At 34.2% G+C, this 14,067-nt stretch overlaps 1 protein-coding gene across 1 annotated transcript; it reads left to right on the forward strand.

Annotated features, from left to right (window-relative positions):
* Positions 1-1,462: 1,462 nt before the first annotated feature.
* LOC111506809 (hexamerin 70b) lies at positions 1,463-10,116 on the forward strand. Its single transcript, XM_023162015.2, has 6 exons — positions 1,463-1,608; positions 2,870-3,037; positions 5,568-5,707; positions 5,819-6,676; positions 6,911-7,692; positions 9,805-10,116. The coding sequence occupies exons 1-6, from the start codon at positions 1,542-1,544 to the stop codon at positions 10,046-10,048; spliced, it is 2,259 nt and encodes a 752-aa protein (XP_023017783.2). The 5' UTR covers positions 1,463-1,541; the 3' UTR covers positions 10,049-10,116.
* Positions 10,117-14,067: the final 3,951 nt, after the last annotated feature.

Here is a 14,067-nt window from a genome sequence, read left to right on the forward strand (position 1 = left end):
GGCTCTGCCGAAACCTGATACGATCCCCAGCGGGGCAGGTACAAAGTATGTGCTCTGCTGTTTCATCATTTTCCAAACAGAGGCGACACACACTGTCTCCGACAGTCCGAGTCTCTGCATGTGATGATTCAGACAACAGTGAACTTTGAAAAGGCCTGTTAGATATCGTAGTTCATCCCTACTGTAGTCCAACAACTGTTTGGTATGAAGCTTCGAAGGGTGAATGTTTGTTTGGCAAAGCCTAAAGCGATGCCAATGACAGGTTCTGGTCCGATGAAACTGCTTGCAGCACTCTCCTTTGCAAGGAAATCCGCAGCCTCATTGCCTTCCAGGCTAGGTATGGCCAGGAATCCTGATCAGAGACAACTGCAGTAACGTTAGTTACAAATGAAAGTGGTAAAAAACAAAAAGTTTCAATCCCGTATTTTCATTTAAATAAAGTGTTGCTCGATTATCATTCCCATTCGAAATGTGTAACATGTGGGTTATTATGAGGGGCTAATACTAATGATCTCTATACATTTTTTTCACCATGAGTTGGCAAATTCACAGTTAAAAAATAGTTTCTTTGGAGTAATTTACTTTTTAGTGAATATTTTCATTCCAAAATAATACTTTCATTCGAATCACCTAATCGTAAATTATTGGATAATATTAAAAAAATCTCAATTTTCAAAAATAAAACTTATACTGCGGTTACTTTATTCATGAGCAGGGCTAGGGTAGTATCGAGCTATTATAGGAGATACTCTGAAGATATTTGATGGAATTAGCCGATACTTGATGAAAATCTATAACTTATTCAAAAACCACTTCATTGTGAGATTTTCCCACTTGTTTCGCTATACAACAGCTTCTTCAGGCTATATGGACAGGTGTCCCCTTCCAGAGACACTGTCAGAAGTCTCCAGGAGACTTATTATTATTATTAGCAAACAATGTTGCATTTGGGTAAGGTCAGGATTTTGACAATCAGTAGAACAATGACGGACTGTTAAAAAAATCATAGAAAATATATTACCACAAATGGTCCAATTAGATGACCTGACAGGGCACGATATTCAACTCTATTGGACTTTTTGTTTTTCGTTATACTCGAATTTTTTTGAAAAATTGTATATACATCTATATACTTTCAAGATTGATTTCATATTTTGCTCCAAGTCACTTGAAATTTTTGCCACATATTTTAATAACACCCTGTTAATGGAGAAGGTGAATTACATCTGAAATAACAATTGAATATGATGACAGGAGAAAGTACGAGTGTTCTGTTGTCCTCTTACGGGATCTACAGATTATTCAATACAGTATCATGAATTCTATAAATAAATTCATTTGATAGGTGTTGCCAGTAACAAAAATTTAATTGGATTTATCATATCGGTAACAGATATTTCTTAAATAATGTTTTCTTTTGCAAAACACGACAATAAAGGTCAGTGGGGGTCAATGTGGTATGATACAACGGGATAAAAGTTAACTATAAAAAGGTGAAGAATTCATACTCCCTTCAGATTCAGTTTGTTCACGAAACAAACATGAAGATCTCATTTGTCTTGCTGGTGTCTTTTGCCACTATTGCGTTAACCTCCGGACATGGTGGTGGTAAGTTCAAATATTTTGATAATAATACAATTTTTATTCTATTTTTTTAATTCTGTTGTACAAATGAAACTTATGAATATTGTTCTACATGTTTACAGTACATGGATACTTTTGATAATAATAATAATATGTCAAGTACACTGATTTGCAATGGTACACATTTCTAGTGAGGAAGGGATGAAAAGTTAGCTAAAATGTAAACTCAACAACCCAATTTAGGTTTGACGTAGAGCTGACACATATCAAAAATTATATTTTATTTGATTGCAATTTCAATTTGGGTTGGAGTTGCTTTATATGATATTTATTCGAATTGTATGAAAGGTAAATCAGAGTTAATCTATTATTTCGAAGGGAAAATAAGATTTCACCTTAATTTCTCTCTCAACGACAACTATATGTTCACATAATTTCAATTTAAAGAATGGATATGACAATCGTTTCTTATATTATGGTTTTCACGTTCAAAGATATTTGATATAATTCCTTCTTACTGATTTACTCAAACGTATAATTTTATGTTGTTCAAATTAACTTTTTTTATTGATCTTTTTGGGAATATCCACCTTATGTGATGGAATTGGCCAATACTTGAAAATTCAAAACTTATTCAAGTTACACTTCATTGTTAGATTTCCACTATACAGTTTACAAAACCGCTACACGTGTTTCGCTATATGAAAGCTTCCTCAGGCGTGTTAATACATATATGTATGAGGAAGCTATTGTATTGCCGTTTTGAAAACTGTTCAGTGAAAATTTCACATATAAGTATTACTTCAATAAAATATTCGAAGTATTTTTTCATTTTCCACAAAGAAAAATGTTTTATCAGTATATATCAGTAACTTGTATTCAAAAAGTTTGCTCCCGATTTCTTCCACAGAAAATGACTTTTTTCAATATCCCGATGTAACCTATCAAAAGTTGATTGTGATTTATTTTTGATTTCGAAAATATTTCAAAATGAAATGAAAACACAATAGGTATGTATCAAGAGATGTTTCTCTGATCTTCTCAGATGACATGTAGGCATCCAGAATGGAATGGGCAGCTCTGGAATTATTTCTGTGAACCATCTTCTGGGAATATTCATAGTGATGTACTGAAATGTTTTCATTTGACTTGTCTATATTGAGTTTCTTGGATATTTTAGGTGCAAGATTGCCACTTTTATTATCGCAACAACCTTTCCATATGTTGGCAATCCCATGTCAACTATACATGACGACACATTGAATTTCATCATTTTATTTTACAGGTTATAATGGAATCAAAAGTAACCACTTCGGTCTTGGTAATGGACATGGAGGGAATGTTAAATCAGGTCACTTTCATGGACATAAGAAGGATAATGAGCGGTACGTCGAGCAAGATATTACTCTAGATCAAATACCTGAACTAGTTAAGAAGACACATATTAGAAAAGGTAAGGGGTATCGATATAATCAAATCAGTAATCAATCACAAATAGAAAAAAAAATCTCTCAACTGGTGAAGACACGTCCGAAGAAGCCATTGTATGGCAAAACAGGTGTTGCGTTTTTGTAAAACTGTTTAGTGATAATCCCCAATGAAATGTTTTTGAATACGTTAGCTCTAGGAATTCATATGTGTGGATGTTAGTTATCCTGGATCCGTTCGTAACTTCTACTGTGCCTGAGGTGATAATAAAAGGTATGAATACTATTTCAAATAATGATCAGGAGTATGGGATAGACCCTCGTTGATAACATCATTTTAAAATGATTGATAGCAATATCAACGAAAACTACAAAAACATTCGCGCTGATGAGAGAGTTTAAATTATATAAGAGTTATGGATTTTACCATATTTTCCAATCTTGAAATATATCTGGTGAATAAAGATACAGATTGAATTGATTATCACGTAATGATAAATATGAGTAAGTTGTTCTTCTTATTCATCTAATCAACTGCAATATGAATATTCTTTCGATCTCAACTGAATGTTTCCACTGCTTTTCGCATGACTAATACGAGAAATCGCACGTTAAAAAGATAATACCTCGTTAATTCTTGGCTTGACCAATTTTAGACTTCTGAGGGTTGCCGTTTGTAAGGGGGGCAACAGCTAAAGCTACCTGTTTCTCCTCCTCACATGACAAGTATTTTGAACAAATTTTATCGATTTTGTTCATCTTGCAAGGATCTGTATCTGTATCTATAGAGAAGGGGGGGGGGAATGTGAGCCCACAGCACTTAGGCCACATGTGACCCATTGTACATCCTCCCAGGTTATCGTCCATCCTGTCCATTCCACGAAGGTGGACAGGTCAATAGGTCATCTCCTTTATATCGGCAGGTGTAGGCCAAGACTCGCCGAACACACACTCTCTTATTGACGATAACTCCAGGCACTCACATAGGACATGCCTGACAGTTTCATCTTCCTGTTCACACATCCTGCATAGAGGTGTGTTCACTAGCCCCATATTATGGAGGTGTTTCCTCAGTTGACAGTGACCATTCAGAACTCTTGCTGTTAAGCATAGATTTTTCCTGGTCATCGCCAGATATTTCTTCGACGCCAGCTTCCCAAGGTCGCCCAGGGTGATCCTGGCAAGATTGCATCCTTTGATTCCATCCCATCTCTTCAAGGATTGAGCATTGGTGTAACATTCGGCTAGTTCCGCAATTGTCGAAGTCATCAGGCCGTAGAAGCCACTGAGTCCTAATCTTGCATGGACTGTTCCTACCGAAAGACTGAAAGATGAAGATGGATTTATTGATAAATTGACATCCACTGTGTAGTGTCATGTATTCTTTAAACACTTCAACACAGTGTGAAGTTAATCTCAAAACATCATAATGGTTACAAATATTCATTTAAATGGGAATGCTTACAATACGATGAGTCCAAAAACTATTGGAAATTGTACACTATGAAAAATGTATGGTATTTCATTTGTATGTAGAAAATCTGAAAGAAAAATTATCATATGTCATCTTTTTCTAATATTATCCAGTTACTATTGGTGTTGACGTCCTCTTTCCCTTTTCCATCCTGGGTAACTCAGTTCTCTTGGTGTTTCAACAATGCCACTTTGACGAAATCAATCCCACTTAACGTAGGATAGGGTCCATACTCAAAGTGGAGTTAGACGATTTTGTTGAAAAAATATAATGAAATCTCGACTACTTCATTCTAACAATTCTCATTCTGAAGTTCAGACAGCACTCGAAATGAATTCAACTCTAACAAGAAATCTAGTATATACAAACTTAGCAGCTCATCTTCCAACTACATATATGAGTCAAAGTCATGGAACAATTATTACGGGGGTATCAAAACATAAAAGATCACTGACTCCTTCAAACGAAACTCTCCAAATTTGTCTTTCTGTCTATTGAGAACCTTACTATCTTAGCAATCAATGGAAAGTCAACATTCTCTTTTTTAATTACAGACGATTACATAACTTTCACAACTGAATATTCATTTTCATTTGAATCAATAGATGACATTAGCCTTGTTAATTCCATTTGTTATCAATTTTGAAGACTAGCACTTACCAGTGACTTCATTCGAATTGACTTCAGTGTTTGGGTTTACCCAGGTTTTCAAACAGCAACAAGTTCTCATGATTTATAAAAAAATCGTTTTACAAACTCTAATTGTAGTTGAGAAAAGTGTCAGAAGAATCAAGTGAACCGCATTCTCATAACATTTTTAAATCATGAACCGAACTGAATATTGAGTAAAGCCTACTAACATACGAGTGAATTAGTGAAAAATATCCTCAAATCGGTTGAACCGTTGAGCCTATACAAATAAAGAGACGAACAGATAAAAATTCTCAATAATTTGTCCCTGAAAAAATCGTACCTCTGATAAAAACTCCAAATGAAATATTGATGTTTATGTAACCTATTTTGAGTTTAGAACATCTGAACTGAGTAAACTGAGTAATCAAACATATTAAATTTGATTTCAGCTGATCATACTCTGTTGCAAAGACAGAAACAAATTCTTCACCTTCTGCTTCATTTGAAACAAAAATCCCTGATACCGGAACATATCGAGATTTCCAGGAGTTTCTCCCCGTTAGCAGAGGGTCATGAAAACCTTTACCTAGTGAGTGCTAACACTTCCCTTGTATGGTTTTTTCAATACTTGAACAAAACTTAGAACTGTGCAAAACCACATCAGATATACTATTGTGTGACATTGATTTTCTCATTCCAGAAAGATGACGTTGTTGAAAAGTTCCGTGAGCTCTGGGAATATACACCACTTGCCAAAGGAGCAATATTTTCCATTTTTAACAGAAATCATTTGAAGCAAGCCATTGCTTTAAGTAAACTGCTTTACTTTGCCAAAGACTACGATGTTTTCTACAAGACTGCTGTTTGGGCTAGAATGAATGTGAACGAAGGTCTATTCACTTATTGCCTCTATGTAGCGGTTGTTCACAGATCTGATGCCAAAGGAATCATGCTCCCTCCGATTCATGAGGTTTCTCCTCACTTGTTCTTCAGTGCTGATGTCATTGAGAAAGCTCAATATTACAAACAGGTTCATGAAAGTCCTAAGCAACACCGCGAAGAAAAGGGTTTTAACGGATACACTATTGATTCTGATTATTCCCACCACCACCTGAATTTGAATCGTGAACAAACTGCTCTTGCGTATTATCTCGAAGATGTGGGTGTCAATAGCTTCTTATTTTACTTGCACATAAATTTCCCTTTTTGGATGAATTCGACAGAATTTGGATGGAGCCGCTTCACGAGAGGAGCCCTCTACTATCTTTTCCAACAGAATATTTTGGCACGTTATCAACTTGAACGAACTGCATTGGGATTCGATGAGATCGAATTCCTCAGTTGGGATCTACCAGTCAAAACTTCTTACCACTCAAACCTTGTATACCCCAATGCCGTGCCTTTCCCCAACAGACCAAAATTCGCGAAGTTACATGAATACTTTTTCAACTATGGACAATCTGGGTGGAAGTCAAGTCTCCCTGGTTACAGCTACACATTCGTAAATGATTTTGAAAGACGTATTGTTGAGGCTATCGAAGCTGGTGCGATATGGAGTGTAAGTATACTTGTTGTACTATGATTATGAGAAACAAAAAAAGTTCGATATAATAGACATTGACAAATTTCCATCTAGATTCTTGTCGAATTATTTGAATAATTCGTTTATAGCCATAACATTTTCACAGGGGATATAAAAGATAATTCATGAAATAACGTAAACGTAGAAACTGAAAAGAAATAAAAATTAGAAGGTTTCTCAAGCGACAGTGATGGATTTCATTTGTTTCAGGAATCTGAAGGGAGAATGGTTGAGATGGGATCCGAGCAATTCTTCAATGTGCTTGGAAATATCATAGAAGGCAATCATGATTCTCCGAACCATCAATATTACGGTTCGATATGGTTCTTTGCGCGCCACCTTCTTGGTTATTCCACTCAGCAATTGGATCAGAACGAGATATTACCATCGGCATTAGAGCATTTTGAAACCTCATTGCGAGATCCAGTATTCTACGTACTCGTCAAGAAACTTGTTATGATTCCATACCAAAGATTCCTGCAGCAAGTTCCACCATACACCAAACAAGGCCTTTTGTTCCCAGGAGTTGAAATTACCAAAGCTGAAGTGGATGATCTCATTACATACAATGAAACATTCTACTCTGATCTAGTCAACTCAGTATTTTACAGCCCAAAAGAATCATATGGCGACTTCCAAGTCCGTGTTGGGCAACCTCGTCTAAACCATGCTCCTTTTGAATTTAAAATTCATGTGAAATCGGACAAACCACAAAAAGTCAGCGTGAAAGTGTTCCTTGGACCAAAGTATGACAGAGAGGGTAGACCAGTTAAAATTAGCGATAGTCATCTCGACTTCTACCAGTTTGATAACTTTGTTGCTAACCTTCAAGTTGGAGAAAATGTCATCTCTAGAAAATCTGAGGATAACCTATTCTTTTCTCCAGATAAAGTCTCATACCTTGACCTCTACCAAAATACTGTAGCGGCCCTTAAAGGTGTCAAAGATTTCAATATTGACCTGAGACAGAATTGGTATGGATTTCCACAAAGGCAAGTATTGACTACTTCAATATAGTTTTATGTAGCGTACGTACAGTATTTATATGACAACATTTGTTGAGCCAGAACTTCTTATATATATATATATATATATATATATATATTTATATATATATATATATATATATATATATATATATATATATATATATATATATATATATATATATATATATATATATATAAATAGATAAGTACTTTTCGATCATTCCCATATCGCCAATTTAAGAGCCACCGGTATATATATATATATATATATATATATATATATATATATATATATATATATATATATATATATATATATATATATATACTTATCTATTTATGTTTTGATTTTTCTGATATGTCTAGATTTTATATATATATAATAAATTCTACAAAAAGGATTTGAAGCATTATATCTTCTATTAATTATCTGCGAGCGCTTTCGACAGTTGGTAGTACTGTCATCATCTGGCACTCCTCAAACTGCAGTCTGAGATAAGATATAAAGCTTCAAATCCTAATACTCAAAATAAAGGAAAATTAGGTGCATCAATCAAAATATATATATAAGAGACTTCTCTCTACTTGCATGTTACCCGGACTTGTAATTATGTATCTTCTTCCCATCAACCAATTTCCTGGAGTCTTTGAAGTCCACTAGATACTCGTTAGGACAACAAGAGGACTGCTTCGAATTCTTGGGGTTCTTGTTGAATACTCTTCGTGAGCAAACAAATGGCAGAATCAATACTTCTGACCGCTCTGGATTGAATGATTCCATACAGTATAGCTCGTCTTGTGTTTATAGATCTTTTGCTGGAAAAATCCTCACTTGTTTACTTTTTGGTGAATGTTCAAGAGGTAGTGTCAGTCCGTGCAAAGCTTATTGTCCAATCATCTGAAAATGGAACTTGTAACGGGTGATGATCAACTGTATTGCCGAACATGCGCCAAACTAACCGACTATTATAAGAAAACAAGTATAGCTGAGGCACCAGTCAATCTAATAATAACACTGATGATCTTCAAACAAGACTCAACCTCTGACGGAAGCACTAAACTCTGGTTTAAGTTTGACGAACGAAGTGTTCTGGCGATGTTATGAATTCATTGGAGCCTCTGGAGACATCCTACATTTTGTTTCATGGAAGAGAGGACATTAGCAGATTAAGATCTTCAGATGATGTGGTGCTGCAGGTTTTTCCGGGTTTCCTGTAGCTGAAAAAGCAAATGCGCCACTGGAATCAATGAAGTCGCCCCGGAGCGCCAATTCATTTTTGTCCTTTCATTATTTCATGATTTGTATTACTTTATTTGAATGAGTGGAAAATCAAATTATAATTAATCCAATGGAAAAAAAAAGAAATAATGTATTCTTCGAGGGCAGGAAGTGTTTTCAATAGATGCATGTTACGCCAGAGGTTCCAAATTCCACTTATCAAGTTTGGGCTTTGGTTTCATCTGAAAGAACCTATATTCATTTCCACGGGTAGTTGAAGATTATATATGTACCAGTGAGGTATATACAATATAATGTGAGGAATATTGGCTAGTCATATACGTGTCCGTCTCAAAGATGATGATGATTGGGCAAGTCGAGATTGTGCAGTACTCAAACGAAAAGTTTTATCTTCCTAGTATACTTAGCTTGGAGTGTGAACAACTTCGACCTGAAGAAAACGCTAGGAAATGTGCTGAGACCATGCTAAGACCGCTTTAGTCATGGGAACTATCCCTGTGATGAATGTACTTGACGTTATCTATTCTTGAAGAGGTCTTATGAATTAGGAAAGTTTATCTTCATCTTCAAATGTTGATTTATCATCATCTTGAATTGGATCGTAATCTTGGATTGCTTTAGATTACAACTAATGTTGATAGCATTTCACATTGTTAGAAATGTGAACGTTTGATTTTGAACTAACCTGAAAACTTACTAATACTGTCATTTTCATTATGGAAGGTTTATTGAACCGTTAGCCCCAGTTAGATGGTAGCATATATGCAAATTAATGACTTTTATATTGCTGAATGGTATTACCCACTTATTCTGTTGCATGGATGTCAAATGATAAGGAATTGTTGAATATAGTTTTAAAATTTTTTTGTTAACAGATTTATGTTACCCAGAGGCAGCGTCTGTGGAACCCCCTATCAACTATTCTTTGCCGTTTATCCATACAGTAAGGATGTTAATCAATATACCCATAATCTGAATGCAATTTTGCTTGATACCTATCCCTGGGGTTTCCCACTGGACAGATCTATCAAATTTGATAAACTCTGGAATGAAATCCCCAATTTCCGTTTTGAGGAAGTTAAAGTCTACTTCAAAGAAGATAGATTCTTGGAAAAATAAAAAGTGTACGATTTGAGAAATGTTTGTGATTATGTGAATGAATAAATAGTATCAGTAGCAAGAAATAACATTTTTTCTTTAAAACACTTCAAACCAGTTCTTAGTGGAATTTACTTTTCAGAAGGAGATTTTATTGTAACGATTATTGAAACGGACTTATGAAAGCGAAGTGAGGCATTGAAAATATTTTCAGTTCGAAAAACAATTCAATAAATACATAAAATGAATATAATTTGAAAAACTAAAAAACACGCTTTTAAAGAACATCTAACTGAAAAGTTAAAAATATTTTTTTTAAATAAGCTTGAAACAATAACGAACGAAAAATACCAGAATCATTGTGAAAAAAGCGACGGGCGCTTGATATACAAAAAATATTGCACAAAGCGCCCATGCTTTTTCACAATAAGAATAGTATTTTTCGTTCGTTATTGTTTTAAGCTTATTTAAAAAAAATATTTTCAATGTTGTTTCGATGTTCTTTGAAAGTGTGTTTTTTAGTCTAATAATAGTAATAATAATAATATTTATTTTCCCACAAGACCTATAAAATGTATAGGAATGGTCATTATATAATGCACTTAAACAGACTACAGTCATTTAAGAATAAATATATATAAAGGTCGACATAAAAATACATATACACACACACACTTACACTTATATACTCATGATATAACTAGCCATTAAAATATTCTTCCAACGAGTAGAACCATTTTTCAGTCAGGAATTGTTTGAGGGAGCTACTGATTTTTTTTAAACATTTGGCTTCTTTTATATTTTTGGGTAAATGATTGTAAACAGACAGACCCCTAATTGTAGGAGCACTGTCAGATACCTTATATTTTGTGAATGGAATGTGGTAATTTTTTCTTTGGCGTGTATCCACGGAGTAAAAATCTCCCGTCAAAACAAATTTTTGTCCATTTTCAAAAATAAAGACGGATAATTCATAAATATAGACAGACATGAGGGTCAAAATTCTTAAATGTTCAAAAAGGTCCCTACAGGAATGTGTACTAGGAACTCTAGCTCTCTAGCTATTATTCTTACTATTCGTTTTTGTATAGAAAAAACATTTTTTGCCAAAGTGGAATTTCCCCACAAACATATTCCATACCTAATTCGTGAAACAACCTGTGCATGGTATAGAGACACTAGTTGAGGTATTTCCAGTATATATTTGAGATTCCTGAACATGAAACATACAGAATTTAATCTTTTCATCAAGTTTGTACAGTGACCCTTCCAGCTTACGTTTTCATCAACAAAGAGTCCAAGAAAATTGGTTTCATCTGTACTGTCAATGGATACATCAACACTCATCTTGATTCTGAGAGGATCGCATTTTCTTTGATAGTTATGAAATCGTATAATTTGGGTTTTACGAGCGTTCAAATTCAGAAAATTTGTATTGCACTAGTCCTGCATCAGTTCTAGAGCTTTTTCTGTATCTTTTTGCATATTAAATTCGTTTTTTTTGTGAAATTATCAATGACGTGTCGTCTGCATACATTGTTACATGAATGCCTTTCAAGAATTTATTCAGATCGTTAGCGTACAATATGAATAAAATTGGTCCCAGGATCGATCCTTGTGGTACACCAATATTATTGGCTTTACTCTTTGAATTGACGAAACCAACCCTTTCAGATTGGATATTTGGAATACATACGTACTGATGACGGTGTTTCAAAAAAGAGAAAATCCATTCTGATGTTACACCTCGTAATCCATAATTATACAATTTCGATGTTAACTGATTATGATTGACACAGTCGAATGCCTTGCTGAGATTACAAAAAATCCAACAGGGCATTCGCCTGCCTCAATGAACTCTATAACCTTTTCAAAAAAAGCGATAATAGCAGTATTAGTGGAACGACCAGCTGAAAAGTCATGCTGATTTTTCGTGAAGATATGCATTTATACAAAAATGTCGGTTGAGAAAAGAGTACTCAAATACTTTTGAGAAACTTGATGTTACAGTAATTGGACGATAGTTATTCATATCAGTTGTACATGCCTGTTTGAAGATGCGAATGATTTTTCCAATTTTCAGACATTGTGGAAATTCACCATTCAGAAAGGACAAATTCACTAAGTGAGTGAGAGGTTCAATAATATTTCCTAAACACGCCTTGATTATGAAAAGTGGGATTTCGTCCTGTCCAGAAGAATGTTTATCTTTCAGTTTAGATTTCAATAATGTTTTCAGTTCGGGAGGGGTGAAAGGATCAAGAAAAAATGAGTACTCATTCATATCCATTTTGATCCCATTAGAAATGTTACGTTTTGTACATACACCTTTTTTATATTTTGTGATGGAGCGTTTATAAAAAATTCATTAAATAAGTTTGATACCTCAATAGGGTTGTCATATGTCATATCGCCATTTTTTATAATTATAGGTTGTTGATTTTTCACGTTCGTGTTGTTGAGTTCAGATATAACATTCCAGACCGTTTTGTTGACATTGCTAGAATTAGCGATTCTATTTTGGTAGTATCGTTTTTTTGAATCTCTTATTGAAACTTCGTGTTCCTTTTTAGCTTTTTTGTACTGATTTGTTAATGGAGGGTAGTATTTTTCAAGATGGTGTAAATCCTTCAGTTTTATACTAGATTTCTTAATTTCGCCTGTTATCCACTTTTTGTTCTGGTCATTATTCTTATCAAAATATTTTTTCAAAGGAAAGTGAGTATTGAACTGAAATAGAAAAACATCTATAAATGCACTGAAAGATGGTTCAAGGCTTGAGTACCTGAACACCTCATTCCAATTTTTTTTTGTGAGAGCATTATTGAAATTATTGATTTAAAAGGTTTGTTTACATTTTTCTGATTTCTGTTCAGGAAACTCGAACAATACCGTACGATGATCAGACAAGTCATTGTCAATGACACAAACCACCGTGTCAACTACGTTAGTGAATACGTGATCAATGATAGTCGCAGAATGATATGTAACTCTCGTAGGCCAGTTCACGACGGGTGCCATATTAAAACTATCAAGTATATGTGTGAGCTTACTAAAATGTGCATTATCCCTGGAACTGATAGAAGAGTCAATATTTAAATCTCCAGATAAAGTGATGTTTACATGAGGAGAATATACCTGCTCCAATACTTTTAAAATATTTTCTAAAAAAACATCAATGTTACCGCTAGGTGAGCGGTAACATGTAAAAAGATTATAGTCTTGTTTTCCATTTTGCAGGATATGCCACAAATTTCAAAATCTTTTTCAACACAATACTTTTTAAAATTAATTTGTTCACATTTCAGTCCTGTTCTGGAATATATTGCGAGGTTCTAATGAGGTTCTGCAAAAGTAGCTCGATAATTCAAAACCTTTTATATTTCGCAAAGAGGAGGATTGAAAAATACTTTTTTCAAATAAAGAAATACATGTGAAGTGAGTTCGAATTATATCAAGGAGGTTACGCACAGCGCCATGTGCCCACGAATAGATCAAGCAATAATGTCGATAATTTTGTCAAACACTGATCCCAAGCTTGAGAGCAGCAAACAAACATACATACATACATACAGGTAAAGCTGATAAAAGCGTGTTAATGATGAAAACTGAACAGATAACAGAAAGTATATGAGTATCTATAGCTTGCATTAGTGTGATGAAAATTGTAAAATGAGTGTCTAAATACAGAATACTTTTGTTAGATCTTGATTGTTCTATTTTATTCGTTTTATTTCATTTTCATTTCACATTCATTATTCATTCTAACTTTATTTGTTATTTCATAGATTTCGAATCATATTAGAGTCATATTAGACAATGGAACTCCGAAATAGTAGAATTCAAAACAAAATACCTAATTAAAATGAATATAAATTCATATAATAACTGACCCAGCAAGCTCAGAATTAATGATTTTTTTTTATCAAGCATGAAGTAGAGTCAGACTAACAGTGCCCGTGTTGACAGGTCATTTTCATGCTCAGCGGTAGATTTTGCGACAGAAAAACAGTGGACTGATAAAAATTTTTTTACGCTCA

The sequence above is a fragment of the Leptinotarsa decemlineata genome, unplaced genomic scaffold (genome assembly GCF_025532065.1).
Source record: "Leptinotarsa decemlineata unplaced genomic scaffold, Ldec_3_MD MMD2_tig00026282_RagTag_RagTag, whole genome shotgun sequence".
In the NCBI taxonomy this organism is placed as follows: Eukaryota; Metazoa; Arthropoda; class Insecta; order Coleoptera; family Chrysomelidae; genus Leptinotarsa; species Leptinotarsa decemlineata.

Excerpts from the sequence above, each read along its gene's own strand:
- LOC111506809 (XM_023162015.2), top strand. The coding sequence starts at position 1,542 with ATGAAGATCTCATTTGTCTTGCTGGTGTCTTTTGCCACTATTGCGTTA. Across the intron at positions 1,609-2,869 it reads AACCTCCGGACATGGTGGTG|GTTATAATGGAATCAAAAGT; the intron begins GTAAGTTCAAAT and ends TTTATTTTACAG. Across the intron at positions 5,708-5,818 it reads GTCATGAAAACCTTTACCTA|AAAGATGACGTTGTTGAAAA; the intron begins GTGAGTGCTAAC and ends TTCTCATTCCAG.